The 18,682-nt window shown below is 44.9% G+C and overlaps 1 protein-coding gene across 3 annotated transcripts in view; it reads left to right on the top strand.

Moving 5' to 3' along the window:
* The window catches only part of ASTN2 (astrotactin 2), an 856,022-nt gene that overhangs the window by 485,723 nt on the left and 351,617 nt on the right, over positions 1 to 18,682 (top strand). For all 3 annotated transcript variants that reach the window (XM_081282178.1, XM_081282176.1, XM_081282177.1), the window contains one exon: positions 15,150 to 15,300. In XM_081282178.1, coding sequence (XP_081138304.1) covers positions 15,150 to 15,300 — 151 coding nt within the window. The remainder of the gene's footprint in view (positions 1 to 15,149; positions 15,301 to 18,682) is intronic.

The raw sequence follows: 18,682 nt of genomic DNA on the forward strand, positions 1-18,682 counted from the left end.
TTCCTCTTCTTCCTCCATTTTTTTTTCTTTTCTCCTTCCTCCCTCGGGGCCATTACTGCTGATTCTTCCAAAATAATGTGATTCTTTATTTACTTTGAATAAAGACTGTTTTTGCATGCAATTTAAAATTTAAAATGTATAAAGATATTGAATTATTTCTCAATCCATGCTTCCTCCTCTTTCTGAGCTCCCATAGACATTTCTCATAGTCTTTCTGCCAAAGTAATCTCTACTTTGGAAGATTGTTGGATTCACTGGGCACAGAGGCATAGCTTATTCTTATCTGTATCCCTGATAGCTCATAATATGGGCAAAACACAGTAGGTGCTTAATGATGGATGGATGGATGGATGGATGGATGGATGGATGGACGGACGGACGGGTGGGTGGATAATTGGATAATTACTTCATTATTCCAAAAGAAATGAGTACTCATCATTTAAGGCATTGAATACCTAACAGTCTTATAATCATTGATGACCAGTGAGCAATTAAAGGGGATTTTTCACCATGTAAAAAGTCATTAAATTGTGTGGATAACCCTGATACTTCAACATAGCAATAGTAGTTATTCAGCAAATGAATTAACCAACTAGGGTTTAATTACCATAACTCACAATCCTCTACTAAATTTCTTTGCAAGTAGCTGATGGGCCAGACACAGCCCTTCCATGCCTGTGATTTCTGTTATATAAAGTAATTTGTTGTAGGCAGGCATAGGCACTTTGTGTTTTGCATAAGCTAGAGTTTCTTGGGGAATTGAGCTTCCTTCTAACCGGTCAACACCATGCAAAGGTTGCTGCAGCCACACAGGTATGGACTGTGAAGCACAATGGAAGGGAATTCACACTGGTCAGACTTTGCTCTGTGCCTGGCAATGCATGTGGTGTCTCATTTTGTTTCCATATCTGTCCGGCAAGGTAGGTGCAATAATCTCCATTTGACAAATAAGGAAGGCTGGGGTCAGAGACCAAATGGCTCTCAGAAGAGCCAACTCTGATTCCCCTCATGGAATCTTCAGTGCCGTTCTCTTTCCACCTGTCTTTCCTTTGTTCTAGCAACACTTGAAATTTCATCTTCTCCCTGTACACTCGTGGGGCTGAGTACGTTCTCCACAGTTCCTTGTATCTCTGTTACTCTCCCTTTGCAAGGGTAGGGCCTACGTCTTCTCTGCTCTCTGGGTAACCTTTTCTGCTACTGCTCTTGTTATATCTGTCCCTCAGACACATTTTAGACCTCTTTTCTCAAGACTCTCTGACCCCCCACTGTCACCAGTCACTGCAGGCTATGTACACTGCCCAAGAAATCCTGGGACTGATTTTAAGCCATCCATTCTTACCGTAGGGTCTTCATTTCTTCATCTGTCAAATGGAAACAGCAGAACCAGGGACAGTGCTGACAACTTTAAAAAATAATGTGCGTGACATCCCTTTACAGATGATTCCGTTCTGCACACATGGAGGGATAGTTAAAATAGTGAGCAGGGTCCTTGCTGGTGCTAATTTGGCAGTCCATAAACAACAGGCCCACCATTAGTTAATTTGGGTGTCTGCAGCTCTTTGAGGATCAAGGACATCCCTACATACCTGTACAGACATAGAACCATGCCTCATATGGGCAAAACATAGCAGGTGCTCCACAAATAACCTGTCAACACCATGCAAAGGTGGCTGCAGCCACACAGGTGTGCAGCCACACAGCCTGAATCAAGAGCGAGTGCCAGCAAGACGGGCCTGCCTCAGCTTCCACAAGGAGGCCTCACCTCTAGGACACCTCTTTGGAAATCTTCCAGTACCTGCTGGAGGAAGCAGGTATTTTTCTGCGGCCTAGGGGATTGGAACACTTCCTCCAGGCTCTACCAGAACTAAGACTTCAGGGTGACATAGACTCCTGACCCTCCTACCTCAGGGAGATTCAGTGATATTTGAAGCAGCTCCCTTTGAAAGCAATCTGAGGGAGTGTTAAGTCCCGATTTTTTTCACACATGAAGAAACCAAGGCCCCGAGAATGAAGGGGCTTGCTCAGAATCACCATGAACTAGTGGCCAGAACCATTTGGAATCCAAGTGTCCAGACTCAACCCAGGGCGATTTCTACTCTTCTGCTCTCATCCAGGTCAGCCACGAAGCATTTGGGGATTGCAAAGGATTGTCCAAAGCCCCTCCACTGGTACCACATTTCCTGTGGGACTTCAGCCTTCTGGCTTTCTGGATCTTTGCTGCATTTTTCATTGAACACCCATGGCACCATCAATGGGCAGATCCATCACCTCCAGAGTTCTTTGTGTCCTCTTATTTTTTTGTTTTATTTTTGTCACAAGGACACTTAACATGACATCTATCCTCTAAATAAATTTTTAAGTGCACAACCACCATGATTAACAAGAGGCACTATTTTGTACAGCAGAGCTCCAGAACTCATCCACAGTGCATAGCTGCAACCACATCCATCTTGATGTATATCTTTTCATCTCTTCTCAGACTGTGATACTGTCATTCCCCATAGGGAGGCATCAAGGGTACATGGTCTGAAGCTCTTGAAACCTTCATTCCTTTAAAGGCCAATTTACCTGGAAGTTGGGCCAGGGCTTTTCCTTCTTTCATTAATTCCTCAGTAAGAGCTTTTATTATTTATTTATGTATTTGTCCATTCATATAAACATGCTGGAATTATTGGATGACCACCTAGTAAGTGTTATTGTGCGAAACCCTTGAGGTACAGAGATTCTGCCTTTAGATACTGAGAGTCTAGTGAGAGAAATACGATATAAACCTGGCTCTCCTTCCCCATTTCTGTCTTCTTTACATTTCCTTTTCTTCCTCTTTCCTTCTTTGCTCCAACACCTACCCTCTCCCTCTCCACTTGCTTACAGTGGAGTTGAGCTGTGAAGACTTTACATCATTAAATACATTGAAATTGATACTCAGATGGCATGGAAGTTAGAAATCAGTTAGAAACCCAGTTCAGATGGAGCTGGGTTTGGATCTTGATGAGCTGTGTAAATCTCTTCGAAGCGAATCTCTTCGCCTCCACAGGTCTCATTTCTGCATCCTTGTAGCAGGGTTCCATGTGGTTTCCTTACAAGGTTGCTGTGAATACTACATGAGACAATGCAGGTGGGGAATTCAGTATCTTGGGAATGGTTCCATGATCAGCAATAATGAAAAATACTTAAGATTTAGTGAGACTTGGAGAATGTGATGAACTTAATTAGGCTTGGATGGATGAAAGAGGAGATAGGTGTTCCAAGACAGTGGGGATTTGTCAGCAGAGTAAATCTTAGAGGTACTGGCTAAGGAGAAGCTCATGGAGTTGGAAAGCTTAGTGGCTGCCCATCCCCCCTGTTCCAGCCACCCAGAACTTTTCAGAAATGTCTCCCCCAGGCTCAGCAATAGCCAGCAAGTCTTGGGTTCTAGGATTCACTGTAGGCCACTGGGTAGTTCCTTGGGAAGGAGGCAGGAGCTGACTTATGTGTCCTCAAGTGGCAGAGGCCAGGCTGGCCTGGACAGAAGCCAGCAGCAGAGGTCCCTGGCAACATGCAGGTGGGACAGGTAGGAGAGCCCAACACAGACTGGCTGCTGAGTGACAGCTCTCTGGAGACCAGGCTACAGTCACTATAATCACCACACCTTACCTCAATGCTCACTATCACCCAGGTTTCCCTAGAGACCCAGAGGAGGAAATGGAATGTGCAAGACAAAGAAAAGGGGCACTGGCTGCATTTGTGGGGGTAAACAGCACTCTTCCTATTGCCAAGGTCCTTAGCTTTTAATTCAAATCTTTCAGTTCCCAAATATGACACTGGGTGGAATTTCAGAGTGTGGTATTCTACAAGTGATATTCTAGAGGAGAATGTGGACTTTAGAGACAGATTCTGTTGGATTCATGTTAAGGCTCCACTGAGCTGCGGCTCTCGGAGGTCTTGCCTCTAAAATATTTCTTTGGAAACTTGCCAGCCCCTGACTCCCAGGAAGCAGGCATCTTCCTACACTCTAGGTAATTGGAACCATCCCTCCAGGTTCTCCATAGAGGACTACAGGCTTTGTGTCCCTTAGCCTCACTTCTCTTATCTGTAAAATAGGGTAATAAGATTTAACTTGCAGATTGAACAGAAAATATCCATAAAACACACACAACAGAGCCCCTTCTCTTCTGCCCATGCCACACCCAATGAGCTCACTGCCGGTTTCTGCTGCGCTTCGCCTTCTCCCTCTGCTCCTCATTCTGTCTGTCTGTGCTGTTTTTCCAGCACCCCTCCTCTTCCTTCCTTCTCCTTTGCTCATCATCATTGTTCCCATCTTCCTTTGAGACCCGTATATCACTTCCTCCTCTGGGAAGCCTTCTCAGACCCTAATAGGAGGGTCATGGCTTCCTCTTAGGAATCTCCTGACCCCTTCATGCATCTGTCCTAAGTCTTTACCTGCTGTCTCTGCCTTCTCCTGGGTCTTTCCTGAGGCCAGGGGCCTTTCTCAGCAGAGCCCTGGGCATCTAGCAGAAAGTCTGGTACCCAGTAGTTGCTTGATAAATTCAAAATGTACCCCCACCTTGTCATGCACAGCAGCACTAAATATGGGGGGCTGAAAAAGAAAAAAAGAAAAAAAATGCTTTTATCCAGAAAGAACAGAAGGGGAGATGGGGAGAGACAGGGGCACACTTGTTTGCACAAGGTGCAGTTCTCCAGTCACCATCACAATGACTGTTTAGAGATGAGGAAACGGAAGGTCACAAAGGAGAGGTCACTCATGCAAAGACAAACCTATAAGGACTTTAATTTTATTTTTCTGAAGCCAAAGTCTGTTCTCCTTTCACCACACCACGAGTGCCCCTCTAAGATGCAATCATTTTGATGTGATCATAGCTGTATTTTAATTTCCTGTCTCTTCCTATCTGGACCCAATTTGCTGACTATATTCACAAAGGGACCCATATTCAGAGAAGAACTTTTTCTACCAAAGTGTCAGTCTACCCAGGAGCTCTGCACCTGAAGTGCATGCTGGGGGTCCATAAAATTACATGAGAATGTAGTGCACCTTTGCTTTGACCAGGCTACCATTGAAATCTACCATTTCTTCCAGACACAAGCAACAAACATGGCTGTGTTAACAGCTCCTGTGACTTTGTCACCAATAGAAATTACATGTAGTTTGATCATATTTGTTGAAGATGTCTTAAAAATAGTTTGTGCTCATCACTATTTTGAATTTATTCTTGTTATTATATCTGCTACTAGATCTTTTTATTTAATACCAATAAAGAAGCATATACATATTATTATATTACAAGTAGCTTTATAAAAAGATTCCAATGAATGATTTCTTCCATAGTGCTTTTGCATTGGATTTTATGCATATAAAAGCAGAATTCTAAGATGTGTTCCTCAGGCTTCAGCAGATTGACAAGAGAGTCCTGAGTACCACATAAGAGCTCCCTTCTTTGGGTTTTAGCAATTTTCAGGACTGATGAAAAGCCTGCCCTTGATAACATCACTACAATAGTAAGAGCCAGCGTACTGTTTTTGTTTGGGGCTTTGTGCTTTGGAGTGTTTCTCAGACTTTATTGTTCATTCACTCATTTGTTCGGTCATTCATTAATTCATTCATTGTCCAATAAAAATCTGGTGATTGTTCTAAACACCGCTTTAGACTTTGGATTGCAGCAAGCATGAGGTAGGACAAATCTCCTACCTTCATGTAACTCTTATTATTTCTGTAATCCTTATGATTACCTAAGATTAGTTATTATCACCAGTGATTTGTGCACTAGGAAACTGAGGCTCAGAGAGGAATGAGCTGTTAAGGTTCTCTGAGCTAATGAATGGCAAGGCTTGGATTTGAACCAGGGCTTCTTCATAGTAACATGCTTGAATTTATTTATGATTTCCCTACTAATTATGTAAATCCCTTGGTTTCCTCAGGTGCAAAACTATGGGAATAAAGGTTCACTCCATCTCCCTCTCTCTCTCTCTCTCCATTTGTATCTTTGAAATTGACAACTGATGATTGAAAGACTGAAAGCTACTGTCAGCCTTCTTGGAAAGCCACATAATGTTATTGATAATTTGAGCTGGAAGGACCTTTAGAGATCACCTCATCATTGTACCAATGTGGAATATGAGTCCCAGAGCTGGGCCCCTGATGCTGTCCCTGCTAGCGGGGACAGTCTCATCTACTCTCTAATGGTGGTCTCTCCTGTCTCAGGGAAATGTCCTCTGCCATCCTCCACCAGGGTCTCACAGGCTCATGAGCAGCAGAATACACTCCCAGTCAAGGGAAAGAGCCAGCTTCCTGAGCACCCTCTTCTGAGAACCTAGCCTCCCACCTCTGGGAGCTTCCCATCTTAATGAGCTTCACTGTGAGATAAGAATTGTGAGGAGCTCTCCATGGCTCCATGTAGGTATTTCATGAATAAATAATCTTCAAGCCTCAGCATTTGTCACTAAACCTCCCCCGCCCTCCACCCCTTTTCTTTTTAAAAATACTGATGGGACTTGCAAAGGGGGAGGGAGGGAGGAGAGGGGTGAGGAGGAGAATTTCATTACTGAGTAGTCAGAACAAGTAGAGAGAGGAGAATGATGGCCTTGGAGGGCCAGTGGACACCATGGTCAGTGTGTAAGGTGGGGGCTGGAGACACGTCATTCAGTAGTCCTGGAGAAACCCTGGTGTGGCAGGACCTCACAGGCCACAAGCTGGTTTGGCTTCAGGCTTGATGCTGTCCAGGGAAACCTGCCCCCCCCAGCCCCACCCCCAGTTCCCTAGGTAAGATTGGCTCCTCTGCCATATGCTGCCACAGTGCTCTGTATTTTAGAGCAGCTATCACAGTTTGTAACTATAGACTGAGATACAGACATCAGCAAAGACATGGACACAGACACCTAGAACCTGATAGAGACATAGGCATAGGCTTAGATTCAGAATTATGCATATTGCTGTCAAGGCAGGACCTTGCTGAGTGGCTCTGTTCTGTCAATTGTCTGTGAGCCCCAGGAAGACAAAACCCACTTGTTTTCCTCTTTTCTGTACACCTGACCTCCAACCCACATGGTGAGTGCTGAGCCAATATTTAGTAAATGAACAAATGCGTTTCCAAAACATGACAGCCTTGTGTGGAGAGTCCCATTGGAGCCTGGTGGGCATGAGGGGCTTTCATATCTTTTAACTCATTGAATCTTGACCCACCGCCCTGCGTGTTGAATACGCTCATCTCTATTTCACAGATGGACAATGGACATCACAATCATTTTCCCTTTGTTCCCCAGACCACACAGCTGATCGGCCTCACGGGTCCCCTCCGCCTCTTCCTCTAGCCCTGTTCCCCATTCAGTGAACAGCTGCGGCATGCCCCATGCTCTGGGGGGTATGACAGGGAAGGCTCTCAGCATAGTTGCAAGCTACTCAAAGCCACAAGCAGCTTACAGGAAGCTGTGAGACCACTCTGCACAGCAGTCCTCATCTCCACCTAAATTAGAGCAACTCATAATTGCTGGAGGAAGGGACCAGAAACTGTCAGCTGGAACGCCAGCCCCAGAACCTCAGGGTAGGAAGGGATCTTAAAGAGGAAGGAAGGAAACTAGAGTTAGACACTGCCAGGGTGAGCCTGGCTCTGTCACTGGGGCTCCCTGCCAGCCCTCTCACCTCTGTAGGTCCTACATGTAAGGACTTGCAACTTTTAAAATAAATTAATAATAATAATGGAGATAATAACAGGATCCCATAGAGTTGTGGCAAGAATTAAATGGGATGGTCCACGTCAAGTCAAGTGTTCTTTTAAATTCTCAATAGATATTCTCAGTAGATAGTAACTCTCATATCTGGTGAGAGTGTACATCCCTCCCTCCATGACCATCCAGGTAGTGGCCTTCCCTCCATCCTTAGCATTCTTGAAGAGGTCAGCAGTGATAATGGGAAGGATCATGTGACCGTTGCAGAATAGCTCTGATTTTAGAAAAGCCTGAATCTTGAATCAAATGTATGAAATATGATATGTCAAGAGCTTTGTAATGTTTTGAACAACTAATAAAATAAATAAATTAATTAATTAATTAAATTTAAAAAAAAAAAAGAAAAGAAAAGAAAAGCCTGAATCTACCTTCCCACTCCCTATTTCCCTCCCCTAACGTCTTTCACTCACTAAATCTTTATAAACAGCCACCATGTTCTGGGCACTGTAATAATACTTCACCCATGGTATTTTCATCTGATCTCAGAATGGTCTGATACTCAAAATGTGGCCTCAATTTCTCTTCCTATTAAGTGGGGGTGATCATGTCATTTACACCATTGTTTGGGGGATGACTAAGTGGGTTGACACATGTGGTGCTGAAACCATTGCTTAACATATGAATGTGCAGTGGGCATTTCTGTTGTTGTTATTGCCTTAATGATTTTTATACATTATTTACCCATTATGAGTTTCACACGTGTGTGTTCCTGCAGGTACCTAGGGTAATGATGTCCATCTCATTCCACCATCTTTCCTGCCCCCAGGCTCTTTCCCCACCTCTCCCTCTCCTTTACCCCATCAAAGTTCCTCCATTTTTCCCATGCCCTCCCAGCCCCCGCAATCATGGATCAGCATCCACTTGTCAGAGAGAACAGTCACGTCTTCCTAAGGAAGGGGACACGGTGTCCTCGCACAGCAGAAGGACAAAAGGGACAAACTCCCTCTGTCAAGTTCTTTGATAAGGACACTTACTCCCACTCACGAAGTCTTCCGCTCCTCTCACAGCTTTTTGTCACTGTGACCAAAAGGCCTGACAAGGACAGTGTAGTGGAGGAAAAGTTTATTTTGGTTCAGTTTCAGAAGTTTGGTCAGCCTTTGTTTGGGGGGATTGGCTTACTTCGCTTAGCATGATATTCTCCAACTCTACCCATTTACCTGCAAATGCCATGATTTTATTCTCTTTTAATGCTTCTTTCAATCTTAAGGCATTGTTCTGCAACTTTGAGGGACACTCAGATGGTAGCAATGATTACTAGTTGCTGGCACTTGCTGCATTAATATCTCTATTTTTCAGATGAGAATATGGAGGCCAGAGTCTAAAGGGGCTTGCCCCTAAATCTCACAGTGAATGAAGCTGGGGTTCTGCCCCAGGGCAATCCAACTGCTGACAACCTGCCCTTTCATCCACAGCTCTACCCTGTCTCATGTGGTTGGGTGCTGTGAAGGGTACACCCCAAGGTGGAGTGGGTGGGAGGAAAATTTGATTTCTATCAAGAGTCTGTTCCACCTTCCTCCTTCCCTTGGAGCTCAGGAAACAAAGTTGCCAGTTGTTACCAGAGAATGATTAGTGTGCACCTGTGGGGGGCTTGCCACTGTCTCTGCTCTGAGTCATCCATTCACACCTCTCTATGAGCAATGCAGACCTTTCCTGGTGTTTATTAGCTGCAGGCCATGTCAGCATCTGTTCCCAGCTGCCCTGCCTAGTGCTCACCCTGCATGGGGCTGGGGCCAACTGGAACCCAGGTGATACATTTGCACTTGGCCACTCAGGTAATGAGAGGATGGCAGCCTCATCTGGCCTGGTGGGTCTGGCTGACTTCATTTTGAAGGGAAAAAAAAAAAAGAATTAGGATGTCAGAGCTAGAGAGATGGCTGAAAACATTTTAGAAAAAGTTTGGACTTAGGTGTAGAAACAGGTGTAGAGAGACCCCCCCCACCAAAAAAAAAAAAGAAAAACAGAATAATAATAAGCTCAGAACAGTATCTGGATCAAATATTTATTGAATGAATGAACAATGAATAAAATTGCATTGGGTTTTAGAATTTGGAAAACACATTTTATGTATCATGTTATTGTATTCTTGCAATAAATAATCTGCAGGCTTGGCAGCAAGACAGATAATGTTCCTATTTTATAAATGAGAAGTCTGAAGTTCAGGAGAAATTTCACACAGAGGGGAAAGAATGAGGCCTCTGTAACTGAGTATGCCTGGGTTCAAGTCCTAACTCCAAAATGGCTTCAAGGTTTTCACGGCCCTGAATCTGGAGGATGTTTGTCTTAGTTTCTTTATGCTACTATAACAAAATACACAGGCTCAGTAATTGATAATGAGTAGAAATTTATTTCTCATTGTTTTGGAGGCTGGGAGGACCAGCAGGTTCATTGTGCGGTGAGCAGTCATCTCTGCTTTCAAGATAGTGCCTTGAGCACCACGTCCTCCAAAGGAAGGGGACACCGTGTCCTCGCACAGCAGAAGGACAAAAGGGACAAACTCCCTCTGTCAAGTTCTTTGATAAGGACACTTACTCCCACTCACAAAGTCTTCCACTCCTCTCACAGCTTTTTGTCACTGCAACCAAAAGGCCTGACAAGGACAGTGTAGAGGACAAAAGGTTTATTTTGGTTCAGTTTCAGAAGTTCAGTCCATGGTCAGCTGACTCCATAGCTCTGGGCCTGAAGACCATCATGTCAGAAGGGTGTGGCAGAGGAAAGCAGCTCAGGACACGGTAACCAGGAAGCAAAGAGAGTGCTTCACTCTCAAGGGACAAATATAAACCCTAAAGCCTTGCCCTAAGTGATGTACTTCTTTCAGTCTATCTGCCTACAATTACCACCCTGTTAATCCATATCAGTAGATGAATCCACTGATTAGATTACTCCTCTTATAACCCAATCCGTCGCCTCTGACCATTCTTGCATTATTTCACACATGAGCTTTGGGGGAACACCTCACATCTAAACTATAACGAGGCCCTGCATGCTACCATTGTTAATTGGTGACTATGTTTATCATGCATTTTGGATAAGTCACACACTTTCACACCATAGTAAATGTGTCCTTTTAAGAAGAGGAGGGTCATACAGATACACCCAGGCAGATGTTGGAGTCATGAAGCTAAAAGCCAAGAAAAGTGAGGGGTAGTCAGTGGCCTCTGGAGGCAAGAAAGGATCCTTTCCTAGAGTCGGCAGAGGGACCATGACTCTTCCAACCAACTCCTTGGGTTTGGATTTCTAGCGTCCATAATTGTCAAAGAATAAATTTCTGTTGTTTGAAAGCACCTAGTGTGTGGTGCCTGTGATGAAGCTTCTAGTAAATGAATACACAGTGTTTCCCCTTTTATTCCAACATGGACGGGGCTACTGTGGGTTACATGCATAGGCCAGGAGTCAGGCACCAGGGTTACACAAAGTTCACAGGTTCTGCCCTTCCCTTTCTTCCTCCTCTAGACAAAAGGAACTGGACTCAGATTCCTACTAGATGTACCATCACGAGAACTCTGACCTCCCAAGACACAAGACACAGTTGGTGACCCTTAATGGTGGCATCAGGAAAGCTCAGGACCAGAAGCCTGACCTTGCCGCTCCTGAGACCTGCTTTCCCTAGCTGCCCGTGAGGAAGGGAAATGTGTAGCTCCAAGGGCTGTTATATGGAAATCAAAAGAAACTGCCCAGCAAAGGAGCTGAGCACAGTTCTTGGTACATGGCAGGTGCTCAGGCAATCGTACATAGCGAAGATGACCTTCACGATGAGTTGACTCCCGGTGAGGCCTGGATCTCTCCCAGGTCCCCTGATGCACCAATGTGACACCCCTCAGTCCACTTGGACTCTGCCCCCAGGGCTGCTCTCTCTCTCTCCCCCCACGGGGCAGCTATAAGATCTAACAGATACCGCACCTGGCTGGAGTGGTGGAGTGAGCCCTTGGTGAGAAAATGCCTGCATCCAGCGCAGCCTGGTTCCTTTCCTCTCTTGTCTTCAGACTCTTCGTCGCCCACAGGCAGTCACTTCCCTGGCTAAACAGCCCTGCATCAGGGCTTTGTGTTGTAAGGGGCACTGTCCACATGTAGCATGGAACGAGGTTTAGGCAGAAACCTCACCATCTCCTATTTGTTTTGCCTGAGCTGTCTCTGGTTTTTCTCTTCCCTCTGTTTCTCTCTCACTTTCTGCCTCTGCGGCTCTCTGTGGGTTCTGTCCCTGTGTCTTTCTTTTCACTTTCAGTCTTTCTGCTTCTCTCCCCTCCCCTCTCCCCTCCTTACCTTACGCCTGGGTTCTGTTTAGCTGGATGCTTTCTCCTCTTTCCCTCTCCACTTCTAACTCCTCTGTTCTCTCTTTCCCTCCCCTGTCTCCTCCCCCGCACTCTTTCCTGAGCCTTCTCTGTCTCCATTTGCCTGTGGTTTAGTCTCTGTGTCTGTCCTCGACATGTGTGTCTCTGTGCATCTGTCTGCCCACCCACCTGTCTGTCCATCTGTTCCTCTGCCCCTATTTGTCTTCCTGTAGATGTCTAAATGTGTTTCTCCCTCTCCTTTGCTCTTCTTTCTGTCTGGCAGTTTTTCTTATCCTCTCACTCTCTCAGATGGTCTCTCCTGTGTCTCATCTCCCCCGTCTCGTCTCCCCCTCTCACTCTCTGTTGCTTCCTCTCCCTCTGGGGTGGTTAATATTTTAATAGCCTTAATCTCTTTCCAGGATCCTCAACTCTTGCCATGATTCAAAAGTGGCAAGTCTCCTGCGAGCTTCATTTCAGGAACTGTGAAGTCCCCACACCTGTCACCTCACAAGGGACAATCTGGTGGCTCCCCTTGCTTGTTCTCCTCTGTCTCCACCCTGTAGCCCTGAACCTGAAGGATGAGAAATGAGAACCCAGAATGGGGACAGAGAGGAGAGTCTCCTGCTTGAGCAGGCTCCGGGAAAAGCACTGCCTGGTGGAGACTGCATCTGTGGCTTCTGCTTTTCTTTCTTTCTTTTGAAAATATCTGTCTAGTGTTTGTTCTTCCCTGTGCGAGGGACTGAAGAAGGATGAATAAATCTTTAGCCCTATTTCTTAAAAAGCTTGCAGTTTCTCTGGGTGACCATGAAGCCAATCTATAAAATCAATAAGACAAGAGATTTAAAAAATATGTTCAAAAGCAAAAGGAATTAATGCAAGTGGGGAAGGTAGAGAAGGCTGTACCAACCAGGGAGTAATAAGCCCTGGGGCGAATCCCCAGTAGATAGAGTAGCGCCTGTCCGTAGTAAGCACTCAATAAGCATGGGCACTATGTGAATGAAGAATGAACAAATAGGAACAGTCATTCAGGAAGGTCATTTTCAGAATTCAGAGCTGGGCATCCCAGCCAGAAGGAAGAATGCAGTTAAAGATTCAGAGAGGTAAAGGTACAGGTTGCAGGATGACACTCGAGAAACTTCCATTCCTGCTGCATTTGGAGTTCAGAATTTTAATTAGGGATGTTCAACAGGGAAACTCCATGTACATATACCCAAATCCCCATAATTCCCAAATCTGAAATGCTTCTGGTCCCAAGTATCTTGGATAAGTCGTATTCAACCTGTATAGACTGATCCAGATCCTTCTTCAGGGCCAACTCACCCTGCCCTCAGCTGTGGTGATCAGTGGCTATTGGCCTGCAGGTGTGTCCCCCCTGGACATTGCCTTCAACCACAGGAACCACCTCACCCAAGGATATCTGCTTCCAGATTGTAGCCTTCAGCCAATGGCTGGCTAATGTGGGCATGCAAAGCCCTGGATCCCTTGCCTTAATCCTGTACATCCATAAAGGGCCACCCCAGCCCCAGAGCTCCCCACAGGATAACTCTTTACAGATACATCTCTAAAGGTTATTCAACACTTAACTGCCTTTCATGGTCTGCTTTCAGGGAACTTGACCCAATACCCTGCGTTCAAAAAATGGAAAGAGGCATGTGGCCGGGGGATAGAGTGTGAGGATGGGGTGGACAGAGCTGGATGGGTAGACAGAGGCCAGATCACAGAGACTCCTTAAGGCCAAAGAAACTCATTTAGGCTGAGTTCTGCAAGTACTGGGGAGCCACTAATGAGAAGAGTGTCTAATCAGAGCCGTGATTTACCAGGCTTGATGGCAGTCAGTGGAAAGATGGGACAGAAGCACTGGGATAAGGCTCAGTGGTTGAGTACTCGCCTAGCATGCTCAAGGCCTTGGGTTCAATCCCCAGAACTGCAAATAATAATAATAATAATAATAATAATAATAATAATAATAATAATTATTATTATTATTATTAAAGATAGGACCGAAGGGGATAAGATTAGAGGCAGGACATGAGTTAGAAGACCCAAGACCCAAACCTAGAGCTCCAAGACTGCAGAGAATTAGAATGAGAAAAGCTGTGAAGGATGGTCCAGAGACATTACTAGCAGTACCCTTGGATCCTCCTGCAGCATGTGCATAACCTTTCTTTCATGGCTACCATCTCAATGAGCCATATACCATGGAAGTAATGGTGCCTCTTCCCACGGTCTCTGGTGTGCCTTTAACATCCCCTGTTGTTATGGGGATTCCTCATACCCCCGTGTGAGGGACTCTCTTCTTTGAGGACCTTTCTCCAGAAAATTGCACCAGGAACATTCTTCTGCATCCCTATGTTGTAGAATCCAACTTACAGAATTCTATCCTGCAGAATTTTGGCAGATCCGTGGATTATGGTATCTAGTCCACTCTTATCTTTTGGGAACCTCATTTGCGAAAAGCCTGTGTTTCCCTGAATCTCATGACCTTTCCACTAGCTTGTTGCTGACAATTTTGACAGTGTGACTTCTAGGCAATGGTGGAAAAAACAACTATCTGATCTGGGCCCCAGGGCCAGACTCTTGTGTTTCTTGCCTCTGATGTCTGTAGTCTGGGACTTGGGAGAAGCCTCACGGCTTTTCATAGCTTCAGTTTTATAAATTGAATATCAGATTAGAACACTGGTGTTAGAATAATAGAAATGCACCCATTTGTAGAGTTATTCTAGGAAGTTCTAGAACTTGCAAAACAAATATGATCAAGGTCAGAGTTGTATAAGTAGGAAGAGCTTTCTTTTTGGACTCAGAAGGAAATTTGGTATAAACTTTAATTCTATCACATCACAAGCTGGGTGGCCTTCAGCAAGACACTTGGCCTTTCTGAGCCACAGTTCACCTAGTGATAAAATGGAAATCTCACACCTATCTTTCAAAATTATGAGGATTCATGAAACAAAGTTCTACCTCCATTTCTCTTTATTATGATAGGACTTCGGTCCCATGCCCTATGATGGTACACCTATTATTAATTCTTTCTTTTGAAATATTTATTTGTATTATTTTCCTGATTATAAGCAAAATAAGTGATGATATCCAGTAGGATGAATTCACATTTATTTTTTTGAATACAAACATAGTTGTCTTGGAGGTTTAACCATCCCCTTTCTCTCCAAGGGAAGAAGCGATGCTGTCCACGTACTTTGAAACCATCAATGACCTGCTGTCCTCCTTCGGGCCAGTTCGTGACTGCTCTCGGAACAATGGGGGCTGCACTCGCAACTTCAAGTGCGTGTCTGACCGCCAGGTGGACTCTTCAGGATGCGTGGTGAGTGCCCATTGGCCCAGGCACATGGTACCTGCCCAGGTACCAAGGCTACCTGTTCAGATTGATCCTTGTGAGGGGAAGCTGTCAGGGAGGATACAGTACTCAAAGTTCCTGCCCTGTGGCCTCTGGGATCATTAAACCTACCTCTTTGAATTGTTGGAATAATGATTTGAGGTATTGTAATTCAAGCACCTACCATATAATAGATCCTTGAGAGGCCCTGATTTCTGGAAGCCTATAGTCCTTTGGGGAATAAGATAGAGCATGCCTTAGCCCTGTGAATACCTCAGGGGTAGGGGAGAGTATCACTGAGATATAAATAGTGTAAAACTTAGGTGATTTGCTGTGGCCTAGAAGGGGAAATTTCATTTGAAACCTAAGGTTTGCAATGGGTGCCTTGGGAAGTTGGTATTAGAAGTGGATTCAAAAGATAAATCACACATCCAAAGATCAGTACACGGAGAAGCTTCTAGATTATGAGGTGATATAATGGAACTATTTTAGACTTAGGGATCAATAGGTCTTCAGAGGTGGATGGGCAACTGGAGATGTTACTAATTAGAATTCTTAAGATTATAAGTACGGGGGCGCACACCTGTAACCCCAGATTCTCATGAGGCCGAGGCAAAATTGCAAGTTTAAGGTCAGCCTCAGCAACTTAGCAAGACTCTGTTTTAAAATAAAATATAACAAGGTCTGGGGATGCACCTCAGTGGTAGAGCCGCACTGGGCTCAATTGCCAGTATCACAAAGACAAAGAGGAGTCAACTTATCTTAGGAAAAGAGAGCAGGTGCCAAGGCAGTGATGTGGGGTGAGGGATGCAGCCATTTTTGCATGAGTAAGGGCACCAGGGAAGATAAGTGAGATCCCTGTTGGGATTTCCCTACAATTTTATTAAAATGGCCTAGCGTAGTTGTTCAAAGGTTACAGCCCTAGAGGGGTTAGGTCCAGGAACCTGAATTTTTAACATGTGAAAGAGAGACAGAGGTATTGAAAACACACTGGGAAAGTCTTGCCCCATGGTTAGTCTCGGCCTGACATCAGTGCTTCTTGTCTTGCCCCTTTCCACCCACTCCAGGCACATCTCTCACTATGTTACTTCATTCTACACTAGAGCCAAATGGAGCTGATTTTATATATATGGTTTTCTGTTCATTCGTTTGTTTTTGCAATGCTGGCGATGGATCCCAGGGTCTTGCACTTGCTAGGCAAGCACTCTACCACTGAGCTATACTCCCAGCCCTGGATGTTGTTCTTTGAACATGTTGCCCACCGAATGCCTCACAGCCTTAGCTTGGGTTGTCCTTTGTCCTTTCTGCTTAGAGAGAATTGCTGTGCCGGCCCATGGAGCAGAGAAGTGGGCATATTTCCAGCTCCATCTCTTAGAGGAAGTCTTTCCCTTCTCCCCTGGAGAAGGGGTGATGCTCTTCCTGGCATCATTACTGGTTTTTGTACCCACAGTTCTCATATTGTCTGAAATGCTTTACAGCACATATTGGCTCTAGAGTTTCTCTTTCCCAATAAGTAGAGGGAAAATTCAGGGAATCTGTTGACTCAGCTCAGTACCCCCACACTAGGAGGGGAGGGATGGGGTCAGGAATGGGAATCCCTGCTCTGGATTAAGCTCTCTGAATGAAACCCAAGGAAAATTGATACACCAGTGTCCATTAAGTACCTTCATACCAGCTGGGGAAATAGAGACCAGGAGACCAATGCACTAAGAAGCTTCTAGATAAGAGAATGTATTATACAATGAAATTACTTTAGACTCAGAGATCAACAGGTCTTCAGAGGAGGATGGGCAATTCACGATGTTACTAATTAGAATTCTTAGGATTGTAGGTGACAGAAACTCAACACAAAGGAGTTCAGGTATAAGGGAAAAATATACTGGTTCCCAAGTGGGAGTTTAGGCCCAGTTGGATCAGGGGGCAAAAAAACAATGTCATTGGGGTCCCACTCCATGTCTTAGTTCTGCTTTCCTTAGCATCACACCATTGTCTCCAGCTGGGCTTCCTCCAGTCAGTGAGTGCTACAGAACAGGAATACCTCTTTCCTAGTCCCTCCAACTATGGTCATAGGTCATGTCATTGGGCCATCTTGATTCTCACTCCCGTCCCTGTACCAGCCAAACTCATCTCTGGATGAGTCACCATGGGAGCTTCAGGCAGGAATAGCTGCAACTTCAGTGCAGGCCTTGAGATGGGGAAGGCAAGGAAACATGGGGTGCCAACCACCGGAAAAGGAGCTGGTGGATTGTAGGTGGGTGGCCCTCATCTGCATCTCCTTCAGGGTATTGCATACCAAGCCTTCCTTCTCCAGTGTGGAAAAGTGAGGCTCCTGAGGGAAAGGAGGATTTGCCCAAGTCTTAGGGTCAGGAAGCAGACAACACTTCAAAGGGTGTTCTGAAGCCATGTTACCTCCAAAATATGAGTGGAGTCTGACCTTTAGGAGAGGATTAAGTTGTCTGCCTCTTCCCTCCTCAGCATTAGTTATCTTTCCTGAAATAATTAAGCTTCTCTCCTTTAGGGTAGAGATCCCAGAAGAACGAAACCTCAGAATGCAGAGGGGTGTGTGTGTGTGTGTGTGTGTGTGTGTGTGTGTGTGTGTAGATAGAAGGTCTCTTACTTTCTCTGTCTCATTAATACATACTGGGAAAATAAAAATAGAAAGAACCTTCATTCCCTGGAGATTAAGAAGAAATTCAAAATTCTGATGAGGTTGTCAGAGACCTTCATTGTATGAAGGCCGTAATGTGAAAACTGCAACTCCAGGGTTTGGTAGATGTCAGGCCAGCTCTTCTCTGTAGAATAGACGGGATAATCCCCACCTTCACCTGAGATTTAAGATCCCTTTCATTTCTCTATAGACTCCATTATGCCTGCAAAGAGAATTTTTTTTCTCATAGCCTCCCCTCTAAGAAACCCCATCTGGCATAAAAATCATCATAGCTTACATTTTAAAAACACTTTATAGAGTTTTCGAAGCAAGTCTATGGCCAATGATCCATCCTCATAACAAAGCTGAACTATAGGTTCCCTCCAGAAGTAGAATGACTTCCAAGGTCTTACCACCAGGTGGCAAGAGAGAGGACCAGGACCACGTCTTCCATGTCACATTTCAGAGCTAGGGCCACTTAAGAGCTGGCCGAAAGGAGAGGCAAGAACCACGGAGAGAAGGTTGGTGGAAGTGGATTGGGCTTAAGCCTTGACTTGGTCATTGGATAGCTATGTAATCAACTTTGACTCCTTAGTCTGGGGTTCTTAGTATTTCAAAAAGGAATGACCATCCTTGAACTTTTAGATTTTCTGCAAAATCAAAGAGTACAACTAGTGATAATTTGAGATTTTAAAAGTGCCATTTTTAAATGAGATATGACCA

Source organism: Spermophilus citellus, assembly GCF_964194105.1.
Source record: "Spermophilus citellus genome assembly, chromosome: 2".
Lineage (NCBI taxonomy): Eukaryota > Metazoa > Chordata > Mammalia > Rodentia > Sciuridae > Spermophilus > Spermophilus citellus.